The 26057-nt window shown below is 40.9% G+C and overlaps 2 protein-coding genes across 2 annotated transcripts in view; both read left to right on the plus strand.

Annotated features, from left to right (window-relative positions):
- Nucleotides 1-26057, plus strand: part of LOC148479281 (vomeronasal type-2 receptor 26-like) — an 86076-nt gene that overhangs the window by 20208 nt on the left and 39811 nt on the right. The gene's annotated exons all lie outside the window — the stretch shown is intronic.
- On the plus strand, nt 75-18077 carry LOC148479282 (extracellular calcium-sensing receptor-like). The gene is given in 3 exon segments (XM_088454709.1): nt 75-149; nt 17144-17971; nt 17973-18077. Coding segments are annotated over 3 exon segments (1008 nt in total).

Below are 26057 nucleotides of genomic sequence, written 5' to 3' on the forward strand. Positions count from 1 at the left end.
AGAAGGAATAATGCTGATAGTCATTAGTTTCATGTTTTATGTGACTAGTTACATGGGCGTGCTTCTAGGGATGGATGGATCAAAATGGCCACCAAGTGGTGACCATCTATGAAGCAGCTGACTGCCAAAGAGCTAGCAGCCGTATGCATGTAAGATACATGCTGATTTTCTATCCATGCAACTATGGCCATGGCTATTGTAAAAGATAGGAATAATGATACATGTTCTATATCACTAAATACATAGATGTGTATCTAGGGACAGATGTGACAAAATGGCTACATAGCAGTGAGATTATCTATGAGGCAGCTGGCCCCCATGGAGCTAGCAGTAGTGTGTCATTACTCTATATATGCAACTAGGTACATGGCTACTTAAGGAATGGGGATAAAACTAAGGGGTAAATATACCAAGATGGTCCCTATTTTCAAGGAGATTAATCTCGCTGGAACTCGCCAAAATTTGGGTGATTTAATCCTTTGGTTTTTAACAAATTTACCAACAGGCGATTTGAGGTTAAACGAGTTGGCCAATGGTGAAGCAGAACGAAATATCTCTCCCATGTATCTCATTTTTTAGGAGATTACTCACCCAAGATTGCAGTGTTTTCTCTCTGCAAATCTCTCCCGAGCTAGCAGCCTGCATATATCAGTGAGATATTATGTGTTTGCTGCTTGCGTGTTAAGACTTGTTAAAAAGGGTTAAATGGTGTTTTTTTTTAAAAATACGTGAGGTTCCCCCCAAAAGACTAACCAGCCCCAGGCTTGCCAGCCTGTCCTGATTCTTAAATTTACAGGGAAAAAAAATGTGTAGGGTTCCACTGTAAATTTACGAACCAGCAACAGGCAGTAGGGACAGAGCTGGTTTTAAATATATGGAGTAAAAATGGCATGAGGTTCCCCATATATTTAAAACCAGCCCTGGACCTGTTCTAGCAGAGGACTGATGCCACAGCCAGGGGAGCTCTTTCTCTGGGCCCCCCAGCCACAGCATCAGCCATGACCGCTAGTCAGCCCATGCCAGGGATCACTGGGGAGTTGAGTACCCCTCCAATAAAGTGTTACCCCTCTCCAGGACACCCCTGGCCTAGGCTGATAGCCTGGGGCTATCCCTGGCACCATAGGGCAGTGGGTGCCGGTTTGATAGTGTATGTGTAGTGTAAAAGAAAGGGTTGAATATTCTCTTCAGTTGTGGAACAACACATACCAGCAAGCCAACCCCGCATGCTGGTATTTGAAGAACCACAAATAACAGCATGCGGGACATTACAGGCCCACTGTCACTTGTAGTTCCACAACCAAAGCAATACGTAATAAACCCAACATACACCATGACAGTAAAATTTTATTATAACATACATACACACTCACACTCACTATCACACTCACTATCACACTCACTCACTCTAATAGAGCAGGAAGCTCAGTACTGACATCACAAGTGATGTCAGTAGGGCCGCCCACAAACAGCAGGTGTTCCTTCAGGAACGCCTCCATTTGTCCAGCCACCCCACCTCCCACAAAGCAGGGTGAGCTGTTGATCAACATTGACAAATGCCCTGTTTGTAGTGAGCCCCGGAGCAAGCTCCACCATCGACCCACTTGCGAGCTCATAGCACTTGCGAGTGGGTCTGAATCAGGCCAATTGTGTATCATCAAAGAAAGACCCACTGTAAAATGGATGAACTGTCTAGGCAAGAGCCAAAACCCACCCAGGTAGCTTCCCTTAATCCCACAAGAGACTGCGGGACCAGGAGCCAAATCATTGGGACATGGCCCTCTGGTGGCCCACCTGAGGGGGGGAGAAGTGTGGCTAGAGTACGACCACACATGTAGAAAATGGCCACTGCAGCACTGAAGGGGTTATCCCTCTTGATGCAGAACCATTTTTAGAGGGTGCTAAGTGCCTTATTTAAAATGTATAGGTGCTAGTTGCCGATTGTTTAAAAATACATCTATTTCTATTGTATTTGTTGTGCCGTGGGCCGGACCCACTCCAGCAGCCATGGCAATGCTGTTAACCCCTTGTGTGCTTGGGGTAAGGGGATGCAACTGGACCATGTAACTTCTGGGGCACCGGGGAGGAAGGACCTGGCTGAGGTTGCCGGGTTGCAGGCTCCATGCTGGGGATGGGAGCTTAGCTATCATAGCCCCAGCTACACAGCAAAGCTGCAGTGCTGTATGCTTACTGCCGGGAGCTGGGAGAAATGCTCCAGGGTTGCAGGAAGCTGCTGCAGCTGGGGAAAGTGTCCCAGACTACAGGGCTAAGTGCTGCATGCATCGGGGACTGGGCTAGCTGGCTCACTGCATGGAACTTAGTTATCCCTGATGCACTGATGCAGGAAGCTGGGAGCCTAGCTCCAGGCTCCTTAGTGCAGCATGGTCAGCAGTTAACCCTTGGCTGCTGGGCAGACAAGGGTAGCTGATACATAGGGGGTCTGGGCTAGCCAGCTCTCTGTGCAGCGCCAATGGTGCAATGACACTGGTGGACAGGGAAAGCCAGCTCCCCAGACCACCAGCACTGTGAGCAGGCACCAGGAGAGAGCCCCAACAGCCACACACTGCAGGGCTAGTGGAGCCCAGCGCTGAGAGCTGGGCACATAAAAGCACACCAGCACACAACTAAAATAAATAAAAACATATTTAAAATGGTATGTGCAGCACTGAGCCAGGACAGCAGGTCCTGGGATACAGTGCTGCAGGCTGCAAAGCCTAATACTGTGCACAGGCATGAAATGTGAATGTATTTAAAATTTATGATTTTAAATGTATATTTCGTAAAGAAAATTCACTTACCTATGGTTTCTCTGGACAGCCAGGGGATCCAGATTCCTTGGTGGGCTGCTAGATTCCCCAGCTCCTTCCAGAGGAATACAATGTTATCCTATGCATCCTCATGCCTAAAAGTGGAATGATGAGGTGCATAGGAAGTTGGCTAATGCAGCCAGCTAACTGTGGCAGTGTGCTCCAAAAGAGCTTCCCTTCCATGGTCAGGAAAGCCTGCCTGGGGAGTCTGCTTGCCCATCTCTGGAGCTCAGATTCAGGCAGAGTTGGCAGGCTTGGTCCCTTAGCAGATTCCTTGAAGATGGTTTTAGAGGGAAACCTCCCCCGGCCCTAGACAAGCCAACTCCTGGGTGGTGACTGAAACACCAAGTGGGCTTGGGCACAGGTCAGTGACCACTCCCCACTGTCAATAGGGTACAATGTTAAATGTGCATGTGGCCAGCAAATGCACAGGTCCTGCACTTAAGGTCATTGGTTGGAAACCACAGGGTGGACTTAACCCCTGTGGAAATGTGTATTGGAGTTGCATAAAATAACTATTCATGTCTGGTAAAACTGTACAACCCTGTATATCCTTTGTGGAGAAGTACTGCTAATAAGATTTTAGTATGCTGATGTACCCCTTCAATCTGAAGGATGAGTCTATTTCAAGACTTTAAGCAATAAACAACTTTGCCGACTACAATTGCATCTCAATTCTGTGACCAATAGAATTTTACCAAATGTTATTCAGCTCTCCAGGTTTTTCTGGGTGGTGCTCCTCATCTCCAAATTCAAGTCCTCTGCCAGCTACCGTGCAGAGCCTGGTCCATTGCAAGGGATCAGGAGGAATCAGCCGACACCAATCAGGGGTGTGGCCACAGTTAGTTGATGCATACGCAGCAGTAAGCGGTTCCAAATGCAAAAGGAAAGAGTTTGGTGATTGCAGCATCATTACGCTCATGGCACAGTGGGCGGAGTCAGTTATAGACGATCACTGACAGTAAGCAGGAATCCCTGATATCCCAAGTCCCATTGGGGATTGAAACCCAAACCTGTAATCGGGAGGCAGGCTGAAGCCATCCAGTCACAGTGAGATATTCTGTTTTTCAATTCTCAAGAGTAACATAATAAACAAAATATGTTACTTGACCCTAAATTATAAAGCACAGGAGTGTTATGTGTAGAGATGAGTGGGTCCGGGTCTTCAAGAACCGGACCCACCTGAACATTGGAATTCCAAGGCGGATCCAAATAGGGTTTCCTTCCTGTCTTGGATCCTAAAACGAGGCAAAACATCAACCTCCCACTGTCGCTTTCTCGTGGGTTTTGGAATCTACTGTATAAAGGTCCTAGTGATTGGTGCCATTTTCACTTTCGCTGTGGAGAGTGTACAGAACAGTTGTGCTCTCTATTGCTCTTTTTGTGCACTTGTTCTCAATTTTTCAAGGGTGCATTGTTGTCAGGCTTGGTCTGCAGTGCATAAAGTGGTGTGACTGTGTCACTCTTGTCCTGTCAATCAAGGGGTTGGGGCTGCAGTACCATCAATGGTCTGGGGCTGAGGTACATAAAGGGCTGCTGCGGGGTTTTCCATAAAGGGGCTAGGACTTCAGTACATAAAGGGGGGCAGCAGTATGTAAAGGGGTGCTGCTGTGTTTTCCTGTCCATCAAGGGGCTGGGGCTGCAGTACCATCAAGGGGCTGGGGCCGCAGTCCATAAAGGGGTACTGCTGTGTTGTCCATAAAGTGGATAGGGCTGCAATACATAAATGATGGCTGCTGTGTTGTCCATAAAGAGCTGTAGCTGCAGAACATAAAAGGAGTCTGCAGTAAATAAAAAGGTGTGCTGTGTTGTCCTGTCCATCAAGGTGATAGGACTGCAGCACATAAAAAAGTGCAGCTGTGTCACTGTTTTCCTGTCAATCAAGGGGTTGGGGCTGCAGTAGCACCAATGGGCTGGGGTTGCAGTACATAAAGGGTTGCTGGTGGCTTGTCCACAAAGGGGTTTGGGCTGCAGTACATAAAGGGGGCTGCAGTACATAAAGGGGTGCTGCTGTGTTTTTCTGTCCATCAAGGGGCTGGGGCTGTAGTACCATCAAGTAGCTGGGGCTGGAGTACATTAAGGGGCACTGCTGTGTTGTCCATAAAGGAGATGGGGCTGTAGTACATAAAGAGGAGCTGTGTCATCCAGGGGTGCTCTGTCAATCCAGGAGTGCTCTTCCCAAGTGTGAAAAAATAACATTAAATAAAATTATCATTCCACAAAAAATATAAAATATATATTTTTTCAGGTATTTTTTGTTTGTGCTCACTACGCTACAATTGTTCAATGACACTGCCAGCCAGACCACAGTTTATCATCCACGTATTGTGACACAATAAGTTGTAGCACAGTGTGTTATTCTTATTCATGAAAAATATTGTGACACTATAGGTGGTAGCACAGTGTTTTATTTATAAATATAATTTGACACTGTAAGTGGTAGCACAGTGTATAATTATTTTCTTATTCATAAAAAATATTGTGACACTAATTAGAAGTGCAGTGTATTCATAAAAAAATATTGTGACACTGTAAGTGGTAGTGCAGTGTATTAATCATAAAAATATTGTTACAGTGTAAGTCGCAGTGCATTGTATTACTCATAAAACTTATTGTGACACTGTAAGTGGTAGTGTGGTATATTATTCATAAAAAATATAATGACATTGTAAGTGGTAGTGTAGTGTTTGTTTCATAAAAATATTGTGAGACTGTAGGTTATTGATACTGCAGTGTAATATTTAAAATTGGTATAAATTGAACTGTGTGCTGTACCCTACTTCATTTGTGTTTGTTGATATGGAGAAGGATCAGTTGATAGGGGAGCAGAAATTATATACTAGTGCTGGAGCTGCTGCCAATGCCACCAGTCATGACAACTCTAGTCAGTCTACATTATCTACTAATGCCCAAGGACATACAGTGCTTATTTCATTGCATCTAATATCAAAGAAGCAATCTTTTACAATGGTAAAGTAAAAATAATCAAAGGAAAAGTTAGCAGCAGATAGACATAAAATTGGCTATATGTTTCTCACCACACAAAGTGGCAAGGAAAGGCCTTGGCCTCTATTTATGACTGGTAGTTCTGCCTCCTATGATGATGTAAGTACAAGTGAACATGCTGACATAGAAATCAAGGATGCTTCTGTGGAAGTGCACCAGGATGAGGAGGATATTATTGTAGCTGAAGCTAATAAGGATTTTGATGATGAGGATGCTGATGGTGAGTTTGTTGTTGATGAGATTGTTGTTTGTGAAATTCAGGCCCCAGTGGAAACAGTTGTTGCCTATGATAAGGAAAAGCTCATTGTCATGCCGGGGTATAAAATAAAAAAATCCACTTCTTATGTGAGGAATTATTTCTACAAAAATGTAGACAACAATTGTCAAGCCATCTGTACCCATTGTAAAGCCACAGTATGCCTTTTACCACACAATGTGGCAAGGACAGGCCAAGGCCTTGACCTCTATCTATGACTGGTGGTTCTGCCTCTTATGATGATGTAAGTACAAGTGAATATTCTACATAGAAATTGAGGATGATACAGTGGAAGTGCACCAGGATAAGGATGATATTTGTATAGCTGATGCTAATAAGGATGTTGATGATGAAGATGTTGATGATGTTGATGATGAGGATGTTGTTTGTGTAAATAAGGTACCAGTGGAAGAAACAGTTGTTGCCCATGATAAATAAAAGACTATTGTCATGCTTGGGCATAAGACAAAAAAAATCCACTTCTTAAGTGTGGAATTAATTCTACCCAAATCTGGACAACAATTGTCAAGCCATCTATACTCATTGTAAAGCCAGAGTAAGTAGAGGTAGGGACCTTAACCATTTAGGAACCTCCTCCCTGTTATGTCATTTGCAGTGAGTTCATGGAACATTTTTGGAAAAATGTTGAAACTGGTACTAAAAAAATAACAAGAAATAGTACAGCTTAAGTAAGCTCCATTTTCTTAGCTAGATACCAGCACCTGCCATCTCCACCGCCAACACCTTTATCATCAATATCCTTACTAATGATCGAAGGTAGTTTTACATAAAGGATATGTCCAGGTGACTCCTCCCTTATCCAGTATTCCTCAGAAAAATCCTTGAGTACTAGGCCTGCTGCTGCTGGGGGTGGATCTTCATCCCAGAAAGTGATAAGGAAGACTATTACTAGTAGTAATTTAAAAATACCATTGACTATTAAACAATCCTTTGATAGAGGAAGCAAGTACAACAGCTGTCACCCATTTGCACAGCTGAATACTGACAACATGATGGCTATGCTAGTATTAGATAAGGATGATAGTGTGGAGGAAGTGCAAAAGGAGGATGAGCGGAAAATTTGTGTCCTATCTGATGCTAATGAGGATGTTGATGATGAGGATGTTGTTTGTGTAAATCAGCCACCAGTGGCAGCAGTTCTTGCTCATGATAAAAAGAAAGGCATTGTCATGCCTGGGCATAAGTCTATAAAAAACACGTCTTTGGTGTGGAATTATTTTAACCCAAATCCAGACAATAGTTGTGAAGGCATCTGTACCATTTGTAAAGCCAAAGTTAGTAGAGGTAGGGATATTAACCATCTAGGCACCTCCTCCTTCATTCAGGTGATTTCATGCAATTATTTAACATAATTATAATAATTTGTAAATTAATAACAAGCAGTACAGTATCAGCCACCAGCAGTTTGCACCAGCATATAAAATCTCCACCACCAACAAAATCATCATCAACCTCATCCTTAATAATTGGAGGTAGTCCTTCCAAAAAATGTTTTGTGGGAGCCCAAACAAACCAAGGAGTTCAGCCTCAAAAGTGTCAGTCATTGTCACTAAAGTGCTTGGTTTGTTAAACTGTGCATGTCCTTTTTAATATCCCACATAAGAGTGTGTGGGAAGGCCTAAGCACAATTCTATCTTGCACCTCTTTTCTTTACATTTCACACAATTTGGGGCATTGCCGACTGATATTTTTATAGTTTATTAAACTGCCTTCCTGTCTGCCTCTGCTGTGTGGTAATGTTTCATAGATGTCCTATATTATTTTAAACTGCCCTGCATTTGTGCCACTGCTCTGCTGCTTGCTTTTTCCAGCCAGCTCGCTGCAGCCTCTGGCCTATATTGATGAAAAGTAGTGAAATCTATATTATGAGCTGTGAGGTGGTTAAAAATGCCTGAAAATGCCTGAAACTGATTGTTATTAAGGATAATAATAATGTGGTTTTAGCTGTTTTTATCATTTCTTGAACAAAATAGAGACCCAAAACATGCAAGGGTGGTATTGTCAAACTAAATCAGGATCCAAAACCTTGAAGGAGATACAGATCCAAAACCAAAACATGGGGGTCAGCACACATCCCTAGTTATGAATGAACTGTTAGCAGATGAAATGCTATGTCTAGAAGCTAAATTATATGTTAATAGATACAGTATGTCCTCATACAATATTTCTGAACCAAACAACCCTTCTCAGCATGCCAGGTCCCATGCTGCTTGGCTTGTGCCGAGTTTCTTTTTTACGTGAATGTGTGTCTTAACACAAAATAGCTTAACGAGACTGCACTGATAAATTTGATATATGACACTGTGTATGTGTGTGTAACTGGTTCCGAATCTGTAGACAAAGTGCTATGATGCAGACATGGCTTTTTTCATCCAAGTTCTGATCTGCGACGTTGTACATATGTAAAACAAACTCTGGTGTGGTTAAAGTCACAGCTCGGTCTAACTGCTACTGAATAACATTGTGTTTCAGTTATGCAAATTAGATGCAAATGTAGAGAAAAAGTTGCTAAGCTATACCACTTGGCATGGCTCACTCATGCCAGGTGTCTCACACCACATGGTCTATAGAGGCTAGGTACATGAGGACACATTTGTACTAGAGGAGCCATTATGTTACCATTGTTATATGATTATAATTTTATAATGATTTAATAAAACCTTCATGTCACTTGCAACTATAATAATAAAAACCACCTCTCATCCAGAAGAACAGATGGTCTTCACTTGGCTTAGGGTTTACATTTGGAAGCATGTCAAGGAATGCAAACAAGAAGCATTCTGTAGCCTCATGCAAAGTTCTACTACAAATTTATAGTTACTGTACCTGAGTTTCTGTTCAGCACTTGCAATATGCTCCTAATGAGCCGGCTGCTATTCCCAGATCCTGCCTGGCTATATTGCTGCTGGAACTGTGTATGGATTTCAGATCTATATAGTAAGAGCTGCCTGGACTTGCATGCAAGTTTTTCCCTCTACAGCCTACTCTCCAGCCTTACTCTTGTGTCTCAGCCTTCAGTGCTTTATACTGTTGATATTTGTTTCCAAACTTGAATTTTTCCCTCACTTGATTATTGCCTGTGCTCTTTCTATTCTACATACATGATGCTAACCTCTAGATTTTACCAAAGACCTACACAATGAATGTTTATTTCTTCTTGGAATTGCATTTAACCTCCTGTCTATTGGGATTACAAATTTAGCACAATTACATAAAACCTGGGGAGATTACCATGAAGCCATTTGAAAAATTATGAGCTTTTTACTTGGTACTAGAGATTGTCTGGTCTGTTTAATTATATTGTAACTCTGCCATTGGAACATTTATTACATTTTGAAACAAAATCTACTTTCCATAAGACACTTCCATTAATTAACATATCAAAAGCTTCTAATTTCTGGCTGAACAGTACATCTCTCCAGGATGCAGTAGTGTCTGAGGCCATATACTGTACTACTCTATCTTGATGCACATTCTTTTTAACAAACAAAACCTGTAACAATTCTATTACACAAACACAGTACTAAGATGGACTTGCTTTCAAGTTGGGATGGTTGGTAAATCTTTGATGAATCATATCCTAGATCATAATTGTTAGACATCAGAGATTGAAGATGGGTTTTTCCATCTCCATGTAGCAATCCCTGTACTCACTCCTTTTTATACATAATTCAGTTTCAATGGTCTTTCTCTATAGTTGTCTTAACTTCTCAAGATACCACCAACAAGTCCACATATTCTACATAGAAACAATTCATCAGTGGTTATTGTCACACATTTATATTCCCTTTTCAAAGCAGCATATGTTATAGAAACACAGATGATATCTTCCTCCACTATGTACCACCAGCTCAGGAATTTAGTCATGCCATGTGTAGCACCAGCCCCCCCAAAATACAGAGTCCTAAATTACATGTTACTGTATCAGTTTAATGTAACACTTTGTGGTCTGCAATACTCTGCTGCATCCAACAATCTACCGTATATGTGTATTATATAACATGGCTTTGTATTGTTTCCTCAGCTCATTCTCTTCTTGTATGGACATATGTCTTTTTTTTCATACTTTCTCATACTTTTTATTTCATGGTGTTTCCCAGACTGGCTTGTCCTCACTATTAGTGTCATATAAGCAGCAGAATTCTGATCTATTTATTTTTAAACATGTAACTTACCTGGCATCCAGACAGTGGCATAGCAGTGACAGGCTGCTGAATTCATTTTATAGTAATGCAAGGAACATTTCTGTCATTCGGAAAGTGGCATACATTAACAGCATCAAGTTAATATTTTTTTTCTAAAGATATCAACAAACTGTACTGACAAAGCCCATTAATTATGTGATTTAGGAAAAATAATTGACATATCTCATTTGGATTATGTTTCACAAAAATGTGTGCAACATGCAGGCATAGGAATAGCAGCTGCAGAGTGCTCATTTTAAAAACTTTAGCTAAACCAACAAGCAAATCCAAATAGCAATTCTAATAACATGTAGTATGCAATTTTATCTGCTGGTTTTTTGCAGTGTGCTGGGAGGAAATCTTTTTTTATGTTTTTTTTTGCTGTAGTTCAGAGTAAACCCCTTTCCTTACAAGCACCTATGAAACACAATTAAATGAATATGGGCAAACACTATTTTGTATTGCTGTTTTGAGAGGCATGGATGGGACCAGCATTGGGAGGGTGAGCTTGTTCCTGTATTTCTCTTTGGAGGTTACTGGGGTACATCCTAGGGGAATTGTGGTTCAGCTTATATATATTTATGTATGTGCTATTATCATGTAGCACAACTACTGCAATTATATGACCCAGAGAGGGTGCTATTATAATGTAGTATTAGGGATGCCAGTATAGAGGAGTCTTGACACTTGCCCGGTGCTTAATCATAAATTTGTAAATGTATGCAACAAATACCTCTGAGTTTCTATTATCATGTAGTATTCAAGATTTTCTGCTGGGTTTTTTTGCAGGGTATTTTAGGGGAAACATTTTTTTCTTTTTTTTCTCTGTCATTCTCCATATCAACAAACACGAATGAAGTGGGGTGCAGCACACATGTCAATTTGTAACCATTTTAAATATTACAATGCGGTTTCAATGACCTACAGTGATACAATATTTTTATAAATAATATTACACTATGCTACCACTTACAGTGTCAAAATATTTGGATACATTTGGGTTACCACTTACAGAGTCACAATATGTGTTTGAATATTACACTGCAGTTCCACAATACCTGGATGAAATTGGAGTACCACCTACAGTGTCACAATATTGAATGTGTGTGAATATTACAATGCACTGCCACTTACAGTGTCACAATACATGGAATAATATTACACAGCACTTTCACTTACAGTGTCACAGTACATGGATAAAATTGGGGTACCACTTACAGTGTCACAATATGTGTATGACTATTATGCTGCTCTACCACTTAAAGTTTCATAATACGTGTATGAATTTTACAATGCACTTCCACTTCCACTTCCCCCAATTTTATCCAAGTACTGTGACATTATAGTACAGTACAATACTTGGATAAAATTGGGGTACCACTTACAGTATCACAATACATGTATAAATATTACACTGTGATATCTCTTACAGTGCCACAATACATGTATAAATATTACACTGTGATATCTCTTACAGTGTCACAATACATGTAGGAATATTACACTGTGGTTCCACTTACAGTGTCACAATACTTGGATGAAATTGGGGTAAAACTTACAGTGTTACAATAGCTGTATAGATATTACACTGAGGCTCCATCTACAGTGTCACAATACGTGTATGATTATAACACAATGGTGTGACCGTCAGCTTCACAGTAAGAAAAATAAAATAATATAGTACACTGGGGATGCAATCGGAAAACCGACTGTCTTAATCCTGACAGCCGGCTTCCTGATTGCTTTATCCCTAGACGCCTGTCATTTACCCGATGCCGGGTGACCTGCGCCCGGCATCCCGATTGAAGGGATGCCGGGCACTGCCAGCAGACAGCCGCGGGGGGGGAGGGTTAGGTTTAGGGCACCCAGGGGGACAGGGTTAGGCATGCCCCCAGGAGGGTTATGGTTAGGCTAGGGGGAGGGAGGGTTAGGGTTAGGCACCCCCGGAGGGGACTTAGGGATAGGCACCCCCCCAGGGGACATAGGTTTAGGCAGCAGGGAAGGGGGGTTAGGGTTAGGCACTTAGAGGGGGGATTAGGGTTAGGCATTTGGGGGGGAGGTTAGGGTTAGACACCCCTAAGGAGGGTTAGGGTTAGGTTAGTAGATACTTACCTATCCATGATCGGGATTTCCAGCGCTTCTGCTGCCGGGAACTCTGCTTTTGTCGGCCAGACGTTGATGTGATTCGAACTGTCGGCCACAGGGCCGGCGGTATTTCATACTGATTCCGTACACTGGGGTATAGCACAAAAAAAATCTATATTATTTTTTTAAATTATATTATTTACAAGCTTTTTTATGCTGGGGACCCTTGGATGGACAGAGAACCTCTGGAGGACACAGCAACCCTTTGATGGATGGACGGAGCACCACTAGATGGACAGAGCTCTCCTGGAGGACACAGTAGCCCCTTGATGGATGCACAGAGAACCTCTAGCCAAACATATCACCACTGGTGGACATAGCAGCCCCTTGATGAACAGACAGAACACCCCTGGAGTACATAGAAGTCCCTTGATGGATGGACAGAGCACCCCTGGAGTACACAGCAGCCCCTTGATGGATGGACAGAGCACCCCTGGAGGACACAGCAACCCCTTGATGGACAGATCACCCCTGAAGGACACACACCACACACATTTGTTCAGTACACTCTCCACACCAATAGTGAAAATCTCGCCGATGACTGGGACCTTTATAGATTCCAAAACCCGCAAGAATCTGGCATGGGATTTATGATGTTTTGCCTCATTTTTGGATCTAAGTCTGGTGGAAAATGCAAAGCCAGACTCAGATCCCTGCTTGGTTCATGAAGTGTGGGTGGGCCCGGTACTCAGAGATCTGGATTCGCTCATCTCTAATAATAAAAAGGTCCTGCTCAGTTTACTAAACAAAGGCACATACACTGTTGTCCTTAAAGTGTTTGGTTGTTTGGACATCAACAAAAGAAAACATTTTGGTTGAATTACTTATTGGACTGCAGAGTAACATATATAAAAATTTTACCAAGATAATAATGGGCTATAGGCTAGAAGAAGAGATTGATCTATTATACCAATATAATTAGCTAAATTGTCTACTTTCATAGGCACTTTCTAGCTAATTTTGCAGTTATTTGATTAGTTGTATGTTTTATTTGTTTTATGCTTTATAGATCACATTGTTAATTGGTTAAGAAGCTTGCATATAAACACAATAACTCTCATGTGTCCTGAAGTAAGGTAAAATGTCCCCCTCTTAATATGTCATGGCTGTATATCTACTATAGGTCTTGATAGCATTTTATTGTCCAGTCTCTGAAGCATATATGTCCCTTTTGCTTCAGTTAGTGGCATGGATTCATATTTAATTTTCTAAACAAAGTTGCTGAATGCAGACAATTGGTATTTTGGAGACAATGAAAATAAATGGAATTTAATAGCATGCACACATGACCTCAACCAAGTTTTTAAATTGTGATGCATTGATGTCATATATTGGATGCATTGTAAGGCTATCATTGATGTCATACTGTAGTTAGTTTTAGTGATCCTCTATGCCACAGGTTCTCAAACTTGGTCCCCAGGACCCCAAACAGTGCATGTTTTGTAGGAGTTCTCACAGAAACACAAGTGAAATACATAGCTCCACCTGTGGATGTTTTAAAATGTGTCAGTGAGTAATAAGTACACCTGTGTTTCTGCTGGGTGACCTGCAAAACGTGACCTGTGTGGGGTCCTGAGGAACAAGTTTGAGAACCTCTGCACTATGCAAAAGAGTGCTGGCTAATTTAATACTTCCTCTTGCACATTATTATATATGACCTTTGTCAAACAATATTCTTTAATAATGATATTTCACCCCAGAAGCAGAAACAGCCCCAGCCCTACATTCTAATTATAATGAGGAGGTTGATTATGAAGATGTTGTCCATGAAGATTGCTTGTGGTATCGATCCATGCTGCCATTAAATTATGCTGGACACCTTTTACTACAGAGCACATGATTTTTCAGCATTTCTTGAAACACTGAATAAAGTTGTTTCAAATTATGAAACAGAGTAAAAAAATTGTTATTAGTAATGGATTACAAATATTGTCTGGGTTATTATAAAAATATTTCCACATGCTAGTTTTTTTGTCTATTTTAAGCATAAAAATGATGGTCCCACTAGTGTGTGCCTTGCTGCAATGCAAACAATATCATTCTCATTAGGTTTTTCAACAATAACATATTCAACATTATCCATATTTTTTTAGAACTACAATTATCCTCAAAATCTCATCATACTGTTAGGCATTAGCATCCTCAAGTTCCATATATATATATATATATATATATATATATACACATATATATATATATATATATATATATAATATATATCATCATTTATACTAGCCTTCACTTAGAAAATGCATGTGGGAGGAACTGCTCTATTCCAGTATGAGAATCAGAAGTATCAGACTCACACATAGAACACATTGTCAACCTTAAACTCTTCTCTTATGAGAATACCAGTTTTTCCTTTAGATTCTGTGGACTTTTTCATGGTGCATTCTAGAATGTGTAATAGCAGCAGCAGGATCACTACAAGAAAATCATTGCCATCAACTCTCAATGTAGGTAAAGAATGGGATGTTAGCTATTTAATAGAGGAAACAGGCAATATACTGATGGATGGGAACCCATCCATCAGAATCCTGCCATCTAAATCCCGACACCTATCTTTAGCCCGATGACGGAATCCCAGGGGCACTTAGTTGTTAGCCATGGGGGAGGGAGTTTTAGGTTTAGGCACCCCTGGGGTGGGACTTACTGTTATACACACCCTGTGAAGGGTTAGGCTGGAGGAAGGGGAGGATGAGGTTATGCACCACTGGGGGGAAGGTTAGGGTTAGGCACCCCCCTGGTAGGGTTAGGTTTAGAGTGCGGGGGGGAGTGTTAGGTTTAGGCACCCCCTGGGTTGGACATAGGGTTAGGCACCACCCCAGGGGTTTTAGGTTTAGGCTCCCCTAAGGGAGGGTTAGAATTAGGGGGGAAAGGGGTAGGGTTAAGGGACTCACCTGCTCCATCAAGATTATGCATGTTCGGGATCCGGCATCAGCATTTTACCTGGTAGCTATACAGCCGCTGGGATTTCATACCCAACCCAAATATACACAGCTAAGTTTTATAGGCAATTTAGGTTAGTTACTCTGATTATCTTGTCTCTGAACCTCTAACAGAATCTCAATGTATTTGTAACTTTTTCCATAAGTTTTCTAGATATAATATTAAATTGTGTCATTATACCTGAACTTATACACTCTACAAATTGTAACCAATTACAGTAGTTATTATAATAATTGTAATCTGTCCATATTACTGAGTGACTCTGCTCTCATTTATTACCATCAAGTTTATTAAGCCACCTCACAGTTTTGTTCCCACCATTCAGACATAAGAAGACAAAAGACAAGGCAAAGTCCAAACAAGCAACAAGTATATGATTGACTCTCTTTTAACCATACAGTGTTGAGTAGGTCAGAGCAAAATGACTAATTTTCAAAACAAACTCCTGTGTCTTTTTGTCATGCTCAACACTATAAACATATAAAGCAGTTCTATGGAAGAGCCGCATTGTAAAATGAATCACTATTGATATAAAATACACTAATACCCCAAATGTTTAATCTATTTGGTAGAATATGCTGCAACAGCCACAACTGCAACTGTGTTTGTGTTCAGATAATGATTTCACTAATTGATGGTTGAAACAGCTGAACTCTGCAGTGGTCAAATGACCCCATTCAGTCTGTGATTTGCTGGGGGTTATATAGACAGGGAGGGGTTAGACTCCATGCCAGTGATAGTTCCTGCTACAGTTATAACTGTCTTTACACCTCTGGTTCAATTAATTGCTTAATTTGTTGTGTTCTCAGCAATTCTATTCTGATAACAATTTTCTTCTGCCATCTGTGACCCTTGGAAAGGTTTGAATTACTGTCTATCTACATCACTTGAGATTGTTTTATTTATTTGGCTTCAGTTAGAATATATTTTTATTTACATTGTTCTGTATAACCTGGCAATCATTTATCATTACACTACCACTTCTGAACCTCTATGGTTGTGTATTATGTGCATACTGTATTTTCAAATTTGCAATGCGGCAAGAAGATGCAAGTGGGTGTCTCAATAGTCATAAAATGGGCCACGGAATAGCATAAAGACACAGACATTGCCCTCAGAATCAGGGCCATTATACTCCATACAGATGCACTGAATATGGGAAAGCACATGTATAGGCTGATAAACAATACTATACTAACTAGGGATGTGCAGGCTCAGATAGGTTCGAACCTATCCGAGCCTGCACATCCCTAATACTAACACAAGTTAAACAAAAATTTCTCACAAGACAATTCTAATATCCACTTAATTTGACAATTTGCAACTATAAAATCTAATCCATTCAGCAGTATTTTAAGAAAATCTTTTAGGGGTGGTCCTAAAGCTACAGCAAGAAAATATTAATATTTTGTAGTGACTGTCTTATTTTAAAATTATCGACAATAACAGAAAAAACTCTTATGCCAGAAGTAGATGCACAAAGAGAAACTTCCAAAATTGAGAAAAGAAAGAAATGTGCACTTTTATTTCTTCATATAACTTCAAACTTGTTCTTCATATTATCATTGTTTATAAATTACAAATTTCTCTTATTATTTTTTTAGAGACATTTGTTTCTACAACTTTTTACAAATCATGTAACATAATGGTAAATAGGTCCTCATCAGTATTAATAAACAATAATACAATTTTTAAAAAATGTTAGCAAATTAAAACTGCTTGTTTTAATTGATTAATTGATTATTATGTCAACTAACTATAATTAATCTTCATTTTAGATCAGTTATGGAACAAGAGACCCTCTGTTAAGTGACAGAAGGATTTATCCAAGTTTTTTTCGAACAAGTTACAATGACCAGATACAATTTTTGGCAATTGTAAAGTTATTGCAACTTTTTGGCTGGAACTGGGTTGGGATCATTTTCTCAGATGATGACACTGGAGAGCGGGAGCTCCAACAGCTGAGCAGGGAGTTAACCACTCATGGGATATGTATTGAATTTAGGTTAAAAATATATAATATTGATAACATTGTTGAAACTTCATTAATTGAGAATATTCGTCATTTCACTGCTGAGATTATAATAATTTGTGGCATATATACCATGCACTTTATATTTTTTATTTATAGAATAGCTGAATTTATTGTTGATAAGACTTTTATTTTTCCAGCTTCGTGGTCATCTGTAACAGAGGTTGCTTTGCCCAACAAATGGGGAATAACCGTTAATTGCTGTTTTGTGTTTTCACTTCCTGTATATAACATCCCTGGAGTAGAAACATTCCTAGATAGTGTCAATCAATCAAACAACTCTATTGACCCATTGCTGGAGGATATCTGGATAACTCAATTTCACTGCAAATCTAAAAATCAGTTAAAGGATATAATTATTCCAATGATAACTAATAATACCCTTAGAAATTGCACTTGGAAGGATTTTCAAGGTCTCGTCTATTCTGCTGAAGATGCTATTCTCTACCGTGTGTATATAGCAATTTTTACTATGGCTAAAGCTTTGCATAATATGTTTTTATTTTTAAGCAATAACAGAATGAGAAACAACTTTAAAGTAAATGAAAACCATGTGAGTTTATATTATGAAAGTTTATTATTTTTATGCACAATAAAATGACATTGAGCTAAATAACCACAACATCCAGTATTCTTCATACAATAGGTGTCACCATTTATTAAATCTGCAGTTTACATGAATATGGATGTTTAAATAGACATAGGTAAAAGGGTCACCTAAACAGCAGTTTGGCAGAGATGCAGTTTAAATTTACCAAATAAGATAGAAAGACATGATCACTTATAGACAAGTAACAGTTTAGCATATCACTTACGCAGGAGGACTCACTAACAATGCACTTTAAAGCAATATACAGTGTGCAGTAATGCAATCTAGCCAATAAGGCACTTAAATTTATAGGGGTAAATGTAATAGGGTTCGAGAGTGTAGAAAATGTGAGTTTTTTGCAAGATATAGGTGAGTTTGCCTTCAACCAATCTAATAGTCTATGAGAACATATAAACTTGCTCTAAACTTGCATCAACTCTTCTCGCATCAGGAAAACACACCATCCAGATTTTTTCCATGTTACACATACAACGCTCTGGATGTAATAGGTTGCGAGCGGCAAACTTGCACAGAACTTGCAGAGAAAAACTTGAAAAAGAATAGACTGATTCCATGAGGCTGAGTTTTATGTGCATCTGAGGCCAAATACCACAGAATATGGCCACGAACACTAATCACACCTCTATATTTTAGTTAAACATTTTCCACATTTCCAAATGACAGTTCCTTTGGTGTGGCTCCTCTGACTCACTAGGGGGTTAGGTATGGAACACTTGCAGTTGGGATGCCGGCTGTCAAAATGCAGATAGCGGCATCCTGATGCTGAGAATCCTGACAGGGATTGGGTAAGTATCCTAACCCACCCTTCTTCACCCTCTAACCCTTACCATCCTGTCCTGCATCCTAACCCACCCTAACCCACACTCTAACACTAATCCTCCTAGTTAGTGCCTAAACGTACCCTTACTCCTTAGTGCCTAAATCTAACCATACCCCCAAGTCCCTAGCCCTAACCTCCCCCACAGTCTGCAGCCTAAACCTAAGCTCCCCCTCCTGCAGCCTAACCTTACCCCCCATGGTGCCTAATCCTAACCTTCCCCCTGCGGCTAACAGCTAGTGGCATTGGGATGCCAGATGATGGAATCCAGTATCAGCATCTCCACTCATTATGGGATTCCGGCACTGGTCTTCTGGTCATGGTTTGGACTTCCGGCGGAAGGAATTTGGCTGCTACTATCTTCATTGTAGGTCTATTAACTACATCCCCTCATTAGGGTATTGTGTGGACATTAACCCCAATAGTTACATTATAAGGTTATCAAATTGTAATAAAAATGTAAGTGTAAGTTTATAGTGATTGTTTCTACACTTAGTATGAAAATATTGTGTGTAACTCACCAGCTGTTACATGAGTGTATGGACGTCTGTGTACTCAGTGTAGGTGCCTGGGAGGATCTCAGGGGGAATTAAATGCTTCAGCTCATCTTCAAAGGGAGTGAAGTAGATCTGCACTGCTGGGTCACCCCTGATTTATGGGCCTCATGGAGCTCCTCTGCCATTTGGCTTAGAAAACCAGCTATACATAATGGAAGTGATTATTACAGTTTACCACACAGTGCTTACAGGAAGTAACTGATGTCACTGCATCACATATCCCCTGCTATAAAGCTTTCTCGCTGGACAGGGATGTATGATTGGTCCATTGGAAGCTGCAGCTCTGCCTTTCAGGCATCCCTACAAGGCTTCTAAGAGATGCAGCTGATACCGGCCCTAGAAGCCAGTGTTATGTTCATGTGCATCGCTGCCACCACTTGTGCACATGTGCTGGTCCTGGCACCTTCCAGGTACATTGTGCAGGCTTCAGGACCTGGTCAGCCAATCCAGCCGAAAGAGGGTTGGAGCCACTGCTGGATAGTACTAACACTTACTAGTACACTAAACTTACACAGCTCACACTCACAAATAACACAGGACTACACAACAGACAGATATTAATAAATAGATAAAGGACACAAATACAAACTAGGGCACATTGACAACACACTCAGAAATCAATATTATAATTCACCATGCTCCAAATGCTAATCTGCTCCTCACCTACACTCTCCTACACCCATCTCCTTTCCAAGACCTATCAGAGAAAAACATGCAGAGGTGATAATTATATAGGGCCAATGAGGTCACATTCTGGTTACTTTTCCAGACCAATGCCTATATTGGTTTCAAAATCAACACCCCACATGTAATGAAACTCGCATTTTGATTTGCAAGTTTTCAGTGCCTTCCAACAGTATCAGACCCGCATGTTGTGTCACATGCCAGTTACGTAGGTTCCTTATAATTTGCTATTACATGCTGCCAGTTTCAAAACAGTCTCGCAACGCACTTGCAGTGAGATTTGGTGACTGCAAATGCGCAAAATAACTCTCACCTTATTATATTTACCCTAATGTCTCTTACACTGTGCTGTTGAAAGATTGGCTGCTCTGGTTCAATGCAAATGTATTATCACCACTTGGGAGGGGAGGTATTACCAATGTTTCAGTTTACTACATCGTCTGTCAAGGATCAGTATAATTATTATTAGATACACTGCTTGAGGAAATGGCAGGAGCTGAGAAACATGTCAAGTATATTTACCCTTGTCACCTAGTCTGCACAGCTGAACCCTTGTGGGCTATTCTTCTATGCACCGCAACCTGATTGGAATCTCCGGATACACGCTGTAGTGATCCATGTCCCGCTGATAAACATAAGATCTCTGACAGACAGCAACACGCGGCCATGAGTGCACTCTGAAAAGCTTTATTCCAGATAACAGGACGCTGTGGAACCCTGTCTACCGGACACTGAGGTACCTTATATTTTCCACAATGGCATAACCGGCACTGGTTATTTGTGTCCCTATGCACTATGCATGGACACTGCTAGGTGTAACTGACACCTATTATCAGGACTTCCTTTCTGCAGGTTCTATCCAATCTAAGGGAATACACTAGCGGCGCTTGGGGTTTTTGAATATACCCCGTCATTATTATGCTACCTGTGAACTAGGTAAACCAAACCCCCACATCACTGGTGGCCACCAATGCAACTTATGAATACAGTTATCGGCATTTATTGTCAACCTACGGGAGAATCTTCATCTCAGCATTTATTACTATTGACTGGCAACATAGTTGCATCTAATTGAAAGTTCTGACATTAATGTTGCCTCTAACAGCAGATGTATATTTGGGGTGATAGGTTCATCTATCAAGCTTACTCAGCAAACTATTGTTGCAAGTAATTTTTTATTACACCTAACCTGGTGGTTCTTTTCTTTCTATGTACAATTTATTTCCCCCTAGTTTTTAATCTTAATTATTATTTATTTATATTTTTCTGTGTTTTTATGATATTATTTTTTGGTATACTTATTTCTTCCCTTATAAAGTTTTTTTATTGACTTGCCTGTGGAATCTTATATTGTTCTATTTGTCAGTGTAACTTCTTACCTTTAGTATCTTTAACTTATTATTAGAGATGAGCGGTTTCAGTTCCCTGAAATTCGAATAAACCCGAATTACGGGGATCAGAGGCAGATACGAGATAGCTCGGGTTTTCCCACCTGACTCGAATCTGAAAATGAGGCAAAACATCATCATCCCGCTGTCAGATTCTCGCAGGTATAGGTTTCTATAAAGGTCCCATGATTTGCCGCCATTTTTTATTCTGGCAGTGGAGAGTGAAGAGAGAGGGAGCTGGGAGCTGTGGTGTTAATACTTAATACTTGTAATTGTTAATTTCATGCTGATGCTGTGCATAGTGGCTGGTCTGCTGTTGTCCATAAGGGCTGGCTGGCTGTTGTCTATAGATGGGCTAGCTGGCTGGCTGGCTGTTGTCTTGTCCATAGGGGATGGCTGGCTGGCTGTTGTCATGTCCATAAGGGCTGGCTGGCTGTCTAGCTGTCATTGTCCTGTCCATAGGGGCTGGCTGTTGTACTTTTCCTGTCCATAGGGGATGGCTGGCTCTAGTACTGTGTTGTCCAGGGGGAGCTCTGTCCTTCAGGGGTGCTCTTCACCCACCCCAGTATGAAAAAAATAAATTAGTGTTAGCTTAGCCACAGTTGTCATCAGTGCAGGGGTGCTGTGCTGCTGTCTGTTAAGGGGCTGCTGCCTCTTTTAAGGAGTTCACCCCAGTGTTTATAAAAAACAACACATTTTTTGTATTGCTTTTTAGCCACACCTGTCATCAGCGTAGTTGCGCAGCGGTGCTGTGCTGTTGTCTGTTGTGGGGATACTACCCAAAAAATAAATAAACTGTTTTTTTGTGTGCGTGTCAGCCACACCTGGCTGTCACTGTCATCGGCATAGCTGCACAGGGGTGCTGTGATCCTCTCTGTCGAAGGGCTGTTATCCAAAAACCAAACTATTTTTTTGTGTGCTTGTCAGCCAAACCTGGCTGTCACTATCATCGGCGTATCTGTGCAGGGGTGCTTTGCTGCTGTCTGTTGAGGGGCTGCTCCCCAAAAAATAAATAAAATTTTTTTTGTGTGCGTGTCAGCCACACCTGGCTGCCACTTTCATCGGCATAGCTACACAGGGGTGCTGAACTCCTGTCTGTCGATGAGCTGCTGGCAAAAATAATAAAAAAAATTGTGTGCATGTTAGACACACCTGTCATCAGTGTAGGTGCAAAGGGGTGCAGTGCTCCTGTCTGTCAAGGGGCTGCTGCCCAAAATAATAAATAAAACCAACACTTTTTTTTGTGTGTCAGTATGGAGTAAAGTCAAATGGCCGGAGAGCAGGATCTACATATTAGTCTTGTAGCTGCCGGCAGCAGTCATGATGATGATGAATGGCCGTCAATGTCATCTATGAAGGCCGATGTACAAGGGCTTAAGTCAGGCCAAAACATCACGCTAATAAAATCAACTTTTACCCTGTTAAAGCAAAAAAAATTAAAGCTATGTCAGCTTTAGAGAAACAAAAAAATTGGCAATATGCCACTCACTTCATGAAGTGGCAAGGAAAGGATAAGGCATTGGCCTTTATTTATGACTGATGGTTCTAGTTATAATTTAAGCCCATATGCTTGTAGGAGAGGTACAAAAATATTTAAATTGTTAAGACGAATAAGACACCAGAACCAACTGTGTGTTCGGAAAAAATGGAAATCTCAGAGGAGAGTCCAAGTGTGTCCGCAGTTGCCATGTGTGAGCCTGACCTTTCTAATACTGTACTTGAAGAGGATCCTCCTTCCACCATATGTGTGCCTTCTGACGTAGCAATTGAGGATGCTTCTGTGGAATTGCACGAGGAGGATGAGGAGGATATTTACATAGTTGGCGATAACACCAAGGATGATGAGGAAGTTGATGATAATGAAGATGTTGATGGTAAGGATGCTTGTGTAAAAACTGTAAATCAGGGAACAGTTGTTGGCCATGGTGCGAAAAATCCCATTGTTGGCATGCCTGGGCAAAGGACCAAAAAATCCACTTGTCATGTGTGGAATTATTTTGACCCAAATCCGCACACTTTTGCCAAGCCATTTGTAACCATTGCCAAGTAACAGTGAGTAGAGGTAAGGACCTCAACCATCTTGTAACCTCCTCCCTGTTATGTCACTTGCAGCGCATTCATCAAATTAGAAAGAGTATTTCAAATTCTAAAACTTTGGGGACCAAAAAATGAACAACAATCAGTCCAGTGTCACCTAGCTGCTCCCATCTATCCTGATCCAAGCGTCTGCAATCTCCACCACCAACACCTGCATCATCACCAACATCCTCATTCGTGATAGGAAGTAGTCCTGCATCCAATTTCATAAGCATGACTGACTCATCTCCTATCCGTGATTCGTCAGAAGGATCCTTGAGTGCTACGCCTGTTGCTGCTGCTGGGGGTGGATCTTCATCCCAGAAATGGACCACAAATACTACTACTAGTAGTAATTAAAAAAAAACAATTGACTATTAAACAGTCCATTGATAGAGGTAGTAAGTACAATAGCTGTCACCCAGTTTCATAGCGGATCACTGATGCCATTATGGCTGTGCTAGTATTAGATGGTGAAATAATAAAATATGAGGATGATAGTGTGGAGGAAGTGCAAAAGGAGGATGAGGGGGAAATTTATATCCAATCTGATGCTAATGTGGATGTTGATGATGAGGATGTGGTTTGCGTAAATCAGCCTCCAGTGGCAGGAGTTCTTGCTCATGATAAAAAGAAAGCCAGAAAAGTCACGTCTTGGGTGTGAAATTATTTTAATCTAAATTCTGACAACAGTTGTGAAGGCATCTGTCCTATTTGTAAAGCCAAAGTTAGCAGAGGAAGAGATGTTAACCATCTAGGCACCTCCTCCCTGTTAAGTCATTTTCAGCGAGTTCATGCAATTTGTTTAACAAAATTATAATTTGTAAATTAATAACAAGCAGTCCAGTATCAGCTACCAGCAGTTTGGACCAGCACATGTAATCTCCACCACCAACACCCTCATCATCAACCTCCTCCTTAACAATTGAAGGTAGTCCTGTCAAAAAATGTTTTGTGGGGGCCCAAACAAACCAAGGAGTTCTGCCACTAAAGTGTCAGTCCTAGTGGCTAAAGTGCTTGGTTTGTTAAACTGTGCATGTCCTTTTTAATATCCCACATAAGAGTGGGTAGGAGGGATAAGTCCATCTTGCACCTCTGTCCTTTACATTTGGCACAATATGGGGCATTGCCGACTGACATTATTATAGTTAATTAAACTGCCATCCAGTCTGCCACTGCAGTGTGGCAATGTTTCCGTGCATTTGTGCCGCTGCTCTGTTGCTTACTTCAGCCAGCCAGCTCGCTGCAGCCTTTGGCCTATATTGGAAAAAAATAGTGAAATCATTATTGTGAGGTGGTTAAGAATGCCTAGAAATTTCTTAAAATGATTGTTATTAAGGTTAATATTACTGTAGAATCAGAATCTGGCCCAAATGATGTGGTTTAAGCTGTTTATATAATTTTTTGGAAAAAATACAGATCCAAAACCGAAAAACAAAACACCAAGGGAAAAAAATACAAAACCAGATCCAAAACCAAAACACAGGGGTCGGTGCATATCTCTAATTATTATTATTATTATTATTATTATTATTATTATTATTATTATTATTATTATCCTTTATGTATATGGCACCACAAAGATTCCACAATGCCTTGCACAGTACAAAAAATAAGCACACAAGAAAACCAGTTATTAGCAGTACTGGGGAGTTAGGAGTACATGATAGCATAGGTAGGGGAAGAAGAAGTATGTGACGTGTTAGGGCCCTGCTCTTGAGAGCTTTCATTCTAAAGGGGAGCATGGAGCAGTGGGTTAGGATATAAACTGAGGAATGTGTGTGTGTTTTAAGTTCTTTGTTAATCTTTATCTAAATGAAAAATAGATTTATTTATGTGTTATTTACATGAGAGATGTACAAAATATAGTTGTTGCACTTTTATTTTTGTCTTTTACATTATAGCATCTAAATACATCCAGCTAAAGATGCAGATACAATGGGACTGTCCCGCCATCCAAATAGTAAATACATTTTTCCAAACTGTTGGGTGCTATTCCAATACCTGTGAGCGGGTGCTAATCATATGCCCAACATACTATGGCCATGCCCCCTACAGGGGGTTCCCCCAGGATGTTTGCTGTTCCCTGGTACAGGATTTTCGGCAGCCCTGGACCTGAAAGGCAGAGACAGGGGGGAATGGGGCTTAGTGGTGGGGTAGCAAGGCCATGGAGGGAGGAAGGTGGTTGAGAGTGGAGGAACAGGAAAGGTGGGGAAGAGAATTAGAGGGATGGAAAGCAGACTGAGGAGAGAAGAAAGGGGGAAAAGCAAGGGGAGAAGACTAGAGGGGGAGGATAGGAGTGGAAAAAGTAGGAAGAGTAGAGGATTATGTTTGGCACTGAATAAAGGGGGTGGTTGAATTAAAGGTGTTCATGTTGTGGATGAGGTAATAAGTGACATGAAAACTGGAGTGGAGTCTGTGAGATACAGAGACACTGTGGATAAATGGAGTGGCAGAACTATGGGAGACAATGGAGGCACCTGCCACTGGGCTCCAGCTCTGAAGGGGCACCTCCTCAATTGTCCACA

Source organism: Taudactylus pleione, unplaced genomic scaffold (assembly GCF_031769625.1).
Source record: "Taudactylus pleione unplaced genomic scaffold, aTauple2 ptg000627l, whole genome shotgun sequence".
Classification (NCBI taxonomy): domain Eukaryota; kingdom Metazoa; phylum Chordata; class Amphibia; order Anura; family Myobatrachidae; genus Taudactylus; species Taudactylus pleione.